This window comes from Leucopleurus acutus (assembly GCF_964270905.1).
Source record: "Leucopleurus acutus genome assembly, chromosome: 2".
Classification (NCBI taxonomy): Eukaryota; Metazoa; Chordata; class Mammalia; order Artiodactyla; family Delphinidae; genus Leucopleurus; species Leucopleurus acutus.
In genome coordinates this window covers 43,050,085-43,061,557 of record NC_139143.1, presented here as the reverse complement: position 1 = coordinate 43,061,557, position 11,473 = coordinate 43,050,085, and the positions used below count along the sequence as shown (strand labels likewise).

The following is an 11,473-nucleotide window of genomic DNA, read 5'->3' as shown; positions in this document are numbered from 1 at the left end:
AATCCCTGCTAAAGACACAAGCCAGTAGATGGTGAGGCTGGATCTAAAATGAACATCCAACTCTTTACTGTGGTTTGACCCAGAATTCTGCTGTGAAACAGTGTTGTCAAGACTTGTGCTTCGAACGGTATTTCCAGTAATGGTGACACATTTGCAATGACTCATCTTCCCTTTCCTCCTTGTGAATAACATAGGTACATGTGAGGAGGCAGGGGAGAGTTAGGCTGTGCAAAGGATTCCTTTTTCTGTGTGCTGAACTGAATAATCTATACCAAGGTCAAATGTACAACTTTAAACTTAATCCCATATTGTAACCAAGTGAGTTTCAGTGAAAAGCAGAAACTGCTTCATTTCTGGGTTTTGGCAAAATTATTGAAAGATATACTTCTTGGAGGTCTAGGTGAGCACACATTACAGATGTGCCCCATTCCTGGACACTTTTAAGAATGTCTATTGGACAGGGGGTGCTCTCCTAGAGGGAGGCTGGGAGTGGACTGGATGAGCTCCGGGGGCCCCCATTCATTGCACTGTGTGTGATCAATACTGGAAGGCAGGCGAGAATTTCTTTCTAATAACTTTTACGTGGTTATTACCACGGTTACCGAGATGTTCCTTTGACGGACATCAGAGCTAAGGTCAAGGGACTGTTTTAGTCATCTAGCCCCCTTCCTCCAGGTGAGATAATCTCAAACTTTCAAAGACACATTCCTATCTAATTTTAAAATAATTCTGAAAATAGAAGAATCATTGCTTAACTCAGTAGCCTGTTCTGGTGTTCAATCATCCTTAGCTCCAGAAAGCCCCTCCTCTCTGTAGTAAGTCCCCTTTCCTCTCCTGCTCTGTGCGGATGCAGAATAGCCAGGCACCTAGGCAGCACCCCCAGCCCATGCCTTTGGACAGTTTTCTCAAGCTGATTTGAACAGTAGCCTTCATTCCTCTGCTCGTTGGCAAAAGGAAATCTGACTTGGACACAAAGTGTGCGTGTTCCTCTATTCCCACCCCCTCTCCCAGCTCCCGATTTCCATGAGATGGGGAAGTTCAAGGAACACATCTCTGGTCTGAATGATTTTTGCAACCAGCTTTTATTACTTTCTTTAAAACCCACATAAGAAAGACATTTAAAAAGAACATTTACGCACTGGGCAACACAACAGTAGAAGGCACTCCAGCAGTCATGCCCACCCTGGGAGGGAAGGGACACTCCCTACACACTACTGTTTCGGAGGTAGGGCCTCAGCCTGGGTCCTGGTCTAACTGTGCTTTAGAGAAAGTCTGAATTTTCCCATAGTTTCCTTATTTCATAAACACCACTATCTCTTTATATATAGCTATATGCCTTTATGTATATATGTACATGACTTCTTTTCCTTCTCAAAAATAAAATAGCCACCCCATCAGAGGGAGGTTCTCAGCAGCATTCACAGCGGTTGCACAGGATCCATGCCTTCTATTCATGTTAAAGACATGCAGCTTGAAGAAAAGAGGACTCTGCACCCACCCCTGTCGATACACAGCAGGGAGAGAGATTTTTTTAAGCGGGGGACGGGATAAGGCTGAGCAGGAGATAGCAGATAACTAGGGTTTTTATGATGTAAAAAATCTCTTTTGAGCTGCTTAAATCGTCCTGTTTTTGCAGCTCTGAAGACTAAGTAGTTTGCATGATGAGGGGTCTGCATTCCTTCTGTGATCAGGGGCCTGTGGACTCAGCAAGGGTCAGGGAGGGAGGGAACTGCTGAGGCTACACAAAGAAGTGTGGGCTCAAACCAACCCAACAGGGACTTGGGAAGGCAGAGGACGACAAAGAAATGGTCTCTCAGAGGCTGACGAAGAAATGGTCTCTCAGAGGCTGCACTGGAAAACTGGCCCCGCTTTGAAAGTCCAGAGTCCTTCTCCCTCTGTGCAGGAGTGTCTCTGTAGTCCTGGCTACCGGCTTGAATTGTTTGGCTAGTTTTAAGTTTGGACCTAAGCAAGGAGCCAGTACACATGTAGAGTTGGGAATCTGATCCGCCCTGTCCAGGCAGTTTGACCTCACTTCTTGGAAGTCAGAGCCCAGGACCTTAGACGGGAAGGAGGTCTGCGACCCTCGTCCCATACCTGGAGGGAAGATTCTCCTGGCCTTGTCTCCCACACTGCCGCGGTCCACTTCCTGGCAGGAGCAAGCCAGCAGCAGAGCCTCAAGCAAATGCCCCTGCTCCTGTCCCTCTTTGAAAACAAAAAGGCACTGAGGTCAGCAGGAGGCCAGCCCCACGGCTGGCCATTCTTCGAACATAAAGGTCTCCAAGTTGGCTGAGTTGGAGGTTCCCCACTCTGTACTCAAGGCAGCTCCTCTGGCAGTATCTGGAGATCCCAGAGTCCCAGTGGGAGGAGCGAGGCAGTGCTGGAGGCCAAAGGGAAACCAAGGCAGCCAGGCCTCCTCTGCTCTCTAGCCCGGGGAAGGCTGAAGACAGCTTGGACACCTTTATCTGCAACATGTTTTGGCTTTGACTGCCTGATTTCCGTACTCAGCAGGAGACTTTAAAAATGGTAAATGGCTGGTTTCCCTTTGGTGGAAACACAGGAGGATGATGGCAATATTAAATTCAAAACTGTAACTCAAACAAAGAGTTGTTGACAAAGATATGGCTGAAGACCACACATACACAGATGTGTATGCCTTTGGGTTTACATGGGCTCAGACTTTTGGGCCATCAGGGCCAGGGCCGGCTGCAGCTTCTCTGGAAAGTTCTCAGGCAATCTCAGCTTCGGTGCTCCTGACCCGAGCCAGTAGCTTTATGACCTTCCCTTAGGCATGAACAACGGGCACCTGGGGAAAGTGGGGGACAGTCCTTTTATGAGCACTGTCGTGCTCTCAGGGACTCAGCTCAGACCTGCTAAAGGAATATGCTACAATTCTTGGACTCATAAATAAGGGAACCGTGGATGGCAAATAAGAAAGCAATTGAAAAAGAATAAAAGGCAGAGAAAGAACATATATCTCTAAAATCTTTTTTCTTTCCTTTGCCGGCTGGTGTGGAGAGAGGCAACTATTTGGTTTGTGAAAGGCTTGCCGATGGTGAGAGGACGTGGCGGAAATTTCACACGAGCGAGCGCTGCTCCTGGGCAGTGTGCAGAGGGCACAGCGTGACGGTGGGCAGGCCCCAACTCCACACACACACGTGTCCATCAGAGATTTTGTGCCACGTCTGGAACTGCTGGGTGGGCACAGATGCACCCAACAGAGGTGTCCTGAGAAAAAGTGTCTGTGGCAAAATAATAATTAATAATAAAAATAAATCCGTGGGCATCGGGAGAAGAGGAAGCAGGACCAGCTAGGCAGGTTTGCCCTGGGATTCTCTTAAGGCCTCCTCCAGTTTCTGCCTAAACTTGTCGTACTTCTTCTGCACTTGTTGGATTTTGTCCTGCTCCTCCTTTTCCAGGATTGTTAGGAAGTTCTGGAGCTCGGGGATGGAGAAGGCATCCCACTGTGGGGCGAGAGGGAGATTGGGGGAGAAACAACAGGAGACAGGTTAGTGGGCGCCTGATCTGAGGGCCCCTGCTGTCCCCACTCTTCACACAGTTTGCACATGGTTTGCTACTGAGTAGGCAGATGTGAAAAATAAAGCTTGGGGTTTCCATGCCGCACCAGCAACAGAATTTCAAATCCTGGCATCTCGTGGCCAAGAGTTACTCGTCCACAAGCCACATTGTTATTCAGAGAATCAACAATCTTAAATTTCTCTGTAGCCGCTGAGATCTTAACAGTGACGCGGGAGCTGCCTGGGACCCAGCTGTCTGCTTTGGGGTGATCAGCAACAGGCTCCCAACATGCGGACCCTCAAGTGGCACCTGGAGGAGAGCTGGACTTGGACTCAGGAGACTGGGTGTCAGCCTGGCTCCACTGTGTGGCCTTGAGCACATAAGTCCACCTTCTCAGCCTGGTTTCTCATCTGCTGTGGAATTAGGGTATGTGCCTCCCTTGGCTGGCAGAGCAGATGATGAGAAGAGTCTGTTGCACAGCTCTGCAGAGCCTGGTGGGCCTGGGGGACCTGGCCGCTCAGGAAAGAAGGCAAGTCTGACTTCTCTCAGGCTGACCCAGGAACTGAGGCCCCCATGGGGCCAGGGGTTTCGACTCCTAAGCTCTTTGAGCACAAAGGAACATTAAGGTTTATCTGGTTTAATCCCCACATTGGATAAATGAAAAAACTGAAGTCCACAGAGGGAACCACAATCATAGACACAAGCACCACAATCACAAAGCTTATAGCAGCAAAACTAGAACTAGAGGCCAGGCCTCTAAACCCCCAGGCCCGTGAGCTTGCCACGGGCCAGCAGTGTTCAAACAGCTTCAGCGGAATACTTTTTCCAAACGAAATCTTCCACTATATAAAGCAGATGGAAAGCAGAGCTGCCTGGTGGAGGCCGGGAAAGGACAGGGCCCCGCTCGCCTGGACCCCCCAGATTTCCACAGTGGCTCCCAAGACTGCTTCCCCGAACCCCAGGCCTCCAGTGAATGCAGTGTGACAAACTCTGTGAGAGGCACCCTGTTCTCGGTCACTACTCTGCCACTTGCCACGCAGCCCAGGCCGCGGGGGCCACCAGCTTGGTTTCACCTCACTTCACACCACAGACTGGACTCCGGCGAGCTTCCCTTGGGGGATCGAGGTCCGCTTTGAAGAACCAGGGAGAGACAAATGACTCAAAAATACCCATGCCCAGTGGAGCCCAGGCCATCCTGGAGCAAAAGAACCTGGGTGGAACACAGGGAGTTTCTCAGCGCCCATCCACCCTGAGTTTTCAGAAATAAAGCACATGAAGTCCTGTCTTTCCACGGGCCTTGCCAGACACAGGCCCTGACTTGCTACCCCAGGGCGCTTACAATCCTGGCTTAAATGCTGAACCTCAGCCGGCACTCACCCCAGCCCAGCTGCCTCAAGACATTTTCCTGCTGTGCTGGGTGGTGAGGCTAACCCATGCCCCCCAGCGTGCCCCGCAGGCTGGCTTTGTGCACCAAACAAAGGGTCCCAGACCTACCTCCACCTCTCCAGTTTCGTTCTCCTTTAGCACGAAGCTGAGCACATCCGTGTCAGGCCCAGCGAGTAAGCGCAGGTAGAGGGGGCAGTCCGCAACGGAGAGTTTCTGGAAGAGCACTGCAAACCAAGAGAGGGGGCTGGGCGCTCATCTTGGAAAAGAAGGGCAGGGGCTTAGGAGGGGTGGGACCGATTGGAAACGCAGAGGCTGGTGTTTCTAAATGGAAGTGGACATCCTTTCAACCTAACGAAATGAACCTGAGAAGAATAAATAGGGTAACAACCTTTATCTTCGCGTCTGCTAGAGTGTGAAGCATGTTTCCATTCACGTCATTCCCTAAAAGATTAGTAGGAGTGGTGGGCGGGTTCCGTCCCATTCCACAGATTAGGAAGTGAGAGCCCAGGGTGTGGTTTTCCTGAAGTCACACGTAGAGGGAGGGGCACAGTGAGCGGGCAGAATGTGCGTGTGGCCCTTCCACAGACCTAACGCCACACGGATGGCTGGGCGGAGGTGCCACGAGAGGCCCAATCCTCCCACTCCAGTGTGTTGGGGAGCACAGACGGACCTGGGAAAGGTAGTTTCTGGGTGGGAGCTAGCTCTCTCATACCTTGCCCGTCCTTGTGTATCCGCTTAAAAAGTGCAAACTTCTGGGGACTGTCCACGACCATGAACTTCTTGAGCAGCCCCTGGATGACCTCACTGACCGTGGTGGTGCTGCAGATGTGCAGCTGCTTGATGGCGTCCAGCGGCAGGTAGAAGGATGTCCGCCTGTCCGTGGTGGCTGCCAGGTCCACTTCCTTGATGGCGTCGTAGATGGACGGCGGCCGGATCCCAGCAGGCACCATCACCGGCCGCCGAAGTCTCAGATGCACTTTGATGAAACCCGTGTAGGTGCCGTCTTCGCTCTGCGGGGTGGGGGGCGGGGGGGAAGTCATGTGGGGTCCGGGAGGGTCTGTGTTGCTTGATCCTATCTGCCACTCTGGGCCGTGGCCCCAGATCCGGTGGGCTGCAGGGGCCTTTCCTAACAGCAGTGCCATCCCAGTCAAACACCCTCCCGACAGGCTCAGGCTGCCTGCCCCAAATTCCCTGTCACGAGGCAGATGCCGACTGCCTTTGGTGGGTCCCCAGGCCAAGAGGCAGGGTCTGGAGTGGCCTCTCTAGTTTGCCCCGCCAAACCGAGGAGGAGCAGGAAGGCTCTGTAATAAGGTCCTCGGAGAACAAGCGCACAGGATTTTCTCCTGCATCTCTTTCCAAAACCCGGCAGTCTGCAAGACTTAAACCCAGGCCTATCCGCGACTGGGTTTTCTAGCGCCCCACCCGGCTGAAGCCCCAAAGAGCCAGTTGCTGCCAGCCACCAGCAGGGGGCAGGTTTCTTCTACTGTCTCCTCCCCTCCCCACTGAAGATGGCCTTTCCAAACCTGGCACAAAGTTGGTGCCCTCCCCCCTCTGAGCTCTGCACAGTCTAAGGAAGCTTCCCCAGACACAGGCTGTAATGACCAAGAAGGGGAGGAGGAGTTGCTGTGAGCTCCCCTTGCCCAGGGCCTCCTGGGCCCTTAGTCACTTGTATATCATTTAATTCCCACAAGCGCTTTGACAAATGGGAACTAATATCTCTATTTTACAGTGAAGCTCAGAGAGGTTAAGGTTTCCCAAAGCCACAAGTTAAAAACAGGAAGAGCCAGAGACTAGATGTGGATCTTATTCTGAAGCCCGTTTTATTTCCCTAAAACACAGAGACCCCTGATAACCCAGGCTCTCAGCTTCACACAAGCCTGGAGGCCTCCAGGAGCCCAAAGAAAGGGGAGGGCCCTGGTGGGGGTATCCCCCAGAATGCAGAGGGAGAGCAGGGGAGCCACACCGGCAGGGGCTATGGAGCTGGGAGTGGGAGAGAGGAAGGGGGCGGGCAGTGCGGGGCAGGCCCCCTCACCAGCTTCATGCCCAGGCAGTTCTTTTCCCGGGTGTTGTAGCTGTCGATCTTCTGCTTGATCTCCTGCAGCGTGGGCGGGCACCACGGCTCCTCTGGGGGTTTACAGTCATTCTGAAACAGACACAGATGTGAGGGTAGATGTACAGTGGCTCTCAGGATGAGGAAGGAAATGACCTCGTCCTCCCAAAGGCCTCTCCAACCGAGAATAAGTGAGCACCAGCCTCACACAGTGAATGGGATGGACTCAGCCTGAGAAAAATCAAAGGTCAAACCCCTGCGCAGCCAGCTACCCCAGGGAAGTGACTTCCATCTCTCTCGGCCCCAGTCTCCACACCTGTGAAATGGGGGCAATACCCACCGTTCAGGCTTGTTGCAAGACCAAGGTGAAAAGGCCCGGCACACAGGCACTGGGTGTGAATCTGGTGAATCAGCAGAGCTGTTTTGCTTATGGAGGGTGTCCATTTAGATGCTATGGGAGATGCAGAGAAATGCAAGCCATGGTCATCTCCTCAAGGGAAGTAACAATAGAGCTGGAGAGACAGGAACATACACGTGATCCCAGTATATGCTGATGGGAACGACAGCAATTCTCCCAGATCGAGAGCACCAAGGGCACATGGACATTAGTCCAGGCCCCATGTCACTGGCCACAGCACTTTGCACATAGTAAGAATACACACACACACACACACACACACACACACACACACACACACACACACACATATTTATCAAATGAATGCATGAACTAGTGGGGGCAGGGGGCTGTAGCCTTCCCTGGTAATTGAGGGGATAAATCTCCACTGGGGCACGGGGACAGCCAGCGTTTACTCAGCACCTCCTCTGTGCCGAGTGCTTGGCTTGCATTATATCAGTTAATCCTCAGAATCCAAACTGCAAGATAAGAGTTTATTACCCACATTTCACGGGTGACACGACGGAGACTCAGAGGAGTTTAGGAACGTGCCTAAAGCCCTGCAGTCAGCCTCTGCAGAACTAAAAGGGATGCCAGTCCGTTCTGCTGTGTTCTTCCCATGACATCACAATTTATTCTTCTGACTGCCCCCCCGACCCCCGCACCCCCTCTAGGAAGAAGGAAGCCAAGGAGATGCAGGTCGATGTTGTTCACACTGTGGACAGAATTCAGGGGAGAATTCTGGGGTCTAAGCAAACCTGTCCGTCTGTCAGTTCCCTGGGCTTCTCTCAAGTCCATTGCCACCCACCTTCCCTGCTTTGTCTTCACGTTGTCCTGTGTGGCCAGGAGTGCAGGAGCCACGGTTTGGGGGAATAAATAGGTCAGTCAAAACCTGCCAACAATTTGCCTGGTCTTAGAAATCTAGCGGACCCAGGGTGGGTCAGGATTCTCCTCCGGCAAATGAGGAAACAGGCCCAGAGTGGTGGGGCAACCGTGTTCTCCAGGCTGACATCACCCAGCACTGCCCTGTGGGTGTCTGGTTTGGTTGGGGAATTTCACAGCCATGCTGCCGTCACAGCACCACCCAGCTGAACATGTCAGGCTCCCATGGCAGAGCTGTCCAGCCTCCTCCCTCCAGCCCGCCCACGGGAGACAAGTCACACTCAGCAGGATGCCTTCACTCCCCCCTCCCACTTTCCAGTCCCACAGAGCCGATAAGATGTCAAGCTCTGTGGCTGCCAGGGGAGCGGGCGTGGCCTCCCACACCCACCCCTCAGCATGGAAACGAGCTGACGTCCTTTTTCCATCACGGCATCTTCCGCTGGCCTGTCTGCTCCCCTATGTACTCTTCCTTGAGGATCTCGATCAGAACAGCACTGTACACTCACATACCTTACATACTACGTATGTTATTCCTGTTTTACAGATTACAGACAGAGGCTCAGAAGGGTTAAGAAACACGCTTGTGGTCCCACCGCTAGTAAGCATCTGCGTTGGGCCTGGAAACGAGTCCATCAAAGTCTGGAACCCATGCTCTTCTCAATTCCATGTGGTCACCCTAGGACAGCCGCTTCAGCCACTCCCATAGCGACCACTGAAATTCCATGCAACGGGGCTGGGATGAGCAGCCGCTACACCAAGACCTATAAGTTACGTGACCTGTGAAACGTTCAGTGGGTCCCCAGAAGCCTCAGGACCTGGGGCCACCGTGTCACCTGTAAAGATGTCAAGGAGGGACTTCTAGCCTCTGGCAGGAGGAGGCAGGCGCCAGGATGCAGGACCTACCCTTTTCCTATGTGGTCACTCAGGTCTCTGGAACAGGACCCTGATTCCATGGAGGACCACCCAAGGGCAAGTACTCCCCAGGGCATCTGCCATCTTCTTGAGCTGAGAAGCAAGTGGTGTGAGCCACACAGAGTGTCTTCTTTCGCTGTCGACTTATTCACCCAGGGACCATCACAGTGGAGCTTCTCACTCCTCGTCCCTCCCCGCTTAGTTCCTGGAGGCCCCGCCCCCAGCACCCACCCCACTGGGCACATCTCTGTGGGCCCAGACGTGCCTGCTGCCCTCTGGGAGCTTCCAGTCAGAAAGACCAGTATCCCGTTACCATTACATACACTCCATTCTGTCCGTCTCTGAAACATGCAGGCTGTTGCTCCTTAGGAGTTAACAGCTTGCTCGTACTTATCTACAAAAAAGAGTTAGAAGCTCCAGAAGCTCCTGGAAGATCTCTCATAGTTTCCAAATGAGCTATAGCCGTTTCCCGGTAAGAAAAGGCAGCTGCATCATGGCTTTCAAAGGCCGGTATTCCAGCCTGTTTTTGAATACAGTAAGAGTCAGAGCTGCCTTAACCTAAGGTTTTTTCTTCCTGTTCTCTTTTCCTGCAGCAGATAACCCATCTATTCCCCCCTTCCCACCACAAACCTGGGGAAGTGACGCAAGTGGCCGTGGGCACCCTTTGCAGGACTCACGCAGAAAACAACCATCCTGATCTCCATCCCGTCTGGGAGTGCCAGGAGCCCTGTCTGGCCAGCACACTGAATCTCCCACCCTGGGATGACAGCACCCCTGGCTGCTGCCCGCACCAGATCTGGCAGACAAGATCTGACCATGGACTGAATGAATCACCTCCCAGAGCAGGCCGGCCAGCCAGCCAGCCATGGCTACGGGAGTGCACTCTTTCCCATCCTACAGATGGTGGAAAACCTCGACCAGTGCTTCTTAAACCTGGCTGCACGTGGACTCCTCTGGGGGATCGTGAGAAACACAACACCTGGGCTCCATCCTGGAGATCTGATTTAATTGGTTTGGGGTGCAGCCTGGGCAGAGGGATTTAAAAAAATCTCCCAGGTGATTCTAATGTGCAGCAACGTTGGAGAAGAACTGGTATAGACCCCTCCCAAGCAATCTCAGACCTCAAGCGTCCCCATCCAGCTGCAGACTTAACACTTTTGCACTCACAGATATGCACTGCCCCCGAAGGTTTACCGAGAAGGCAGTATCCAGGGTGTGAACAGATCAATAATATTGCGATCTTCAGAGGATAAGTCAAAGACCCCACTTTCTATTCACCTGCCAGATTCTCAAGTTCTCAGAGTGAAAGATTCTTCTCCATCTATGGGTACAAAGCTAGAAACCAGACAGAGTTTTGTCTCCTGGGGTGGCCCAAGATGGGGACAGTATGGGGAGCTCACTCTGCTGTGATTTTAAAGGTAACAGGCATTGCCCTGTGAGGTGTCTCTCCTAGGAGGCTTACACATCTCAGTGCATCTGGCATGGGATGCATCTGCTCTGATTAAGCTCCTGGCATTGGTGGCAGACGGTTGAGCTGTTCCCAATGCAGCCGGCACATCCAGGGCACTGGTGAGAAGCAAATTTGTGTTCATAGGTCCTAAGCTGTGGAAAGGTCTGTGTCCTCTCTAACCCTCAGGGTTACTGGGATGCAGCCAAGTGAAGAGGGCTGGGCGCGAGGGGTCAGAGCAGAAATGGCCCTTGTGAGAGTGATCCTCAGACTTTTCAATTAAAATATGATTACGCCAAAACAAAGAGGACCATCCTCTTGTGGTCTGCGGCCTATCTCAGAGCAGATTTACCCTAAGTTGAATTTTACTTTATTTTAAGAAAAAATCCAAACACTGGCTGATTCTGCATCCGAATCAATGACATGTGTAAAGTCTTAATTTCGGTTATTGGGAAGTGACCCAACAAAGAAGAGACCCCGAGTGAAGCCTGTGGCTTTTAGTCTCCGCAGCTGAGCTCAAGGCAGCCCATGAAAGCTCCAGTGAGGAGAGGGACCCCCAGGGTCAGGAGTGGGCTGAGGAGAATGTGCTGGAACTATCAGATACGTTCAGGCCCATTTTTTTCTGGACCTAAATCACGCAAACCTCACTTTTGCCAGAAATTTCACTTTCCCTTTGAGACTTCCCTGGTGGTCTAGTGGTTAAGACTCTGTGCTCCCAATGCAGGGGGGGCCCAGGTTCGATCCCTGGTCGGGGAACTAGATCCCACATGCCGCAACTAAAAGATCCCACGTGACGAAACGAAGATCTCACACACAGAAATGAAGATCCCACGTGCCACAACTAAGACTCGATGCAGCCAAATAAATAAATACATATTAAAAA

General features: G+C 52.2%; 1 protein-coding gene across 3 annotated transcripts in view; it reads right to left on the bottom strand.

The window, feature by feature from the left end:
- Positions 1 to 917: 917 nt before the first annotated feature.
- RASSF5 (Ras association domain family member 5) overlaps positions 918 to 11,473 on the bottom strand; it is a 72,224-nt gene continuing 61,668 nt past the window's right edge. For 2 of the 3 annotated variants that reach the window (XM_082834348.1, XM_082834349.1), the window contains 4 exons: positions 6,935 to 7,045; positions 5,615 to 5,912; positions 5,011 to 5,126; positions 918 to 3,461 (listed from right to left, as the gene is read on the bottom strand). In XM_082834348.1, the coding sequence (XP_082690474.1) occupies positions 3,309 to 3,461; positions 5,011 to 5,126; positions 5,615 to 5,912; positions 6,935 to 7,045 (678 nt within the window). In that variant the 3' untranslated portion in view covers positions 918 to 3,308. Of the gene's footprint in view, positions 3,462 to 5,010; positions 5,127 to 5,614; positions 5,913 to 6,934; positions 7,046 to 11,473 lie in introns of those variants that run through there. The other variant, XM_082834350.1, reaches the window with a different exon arrangement.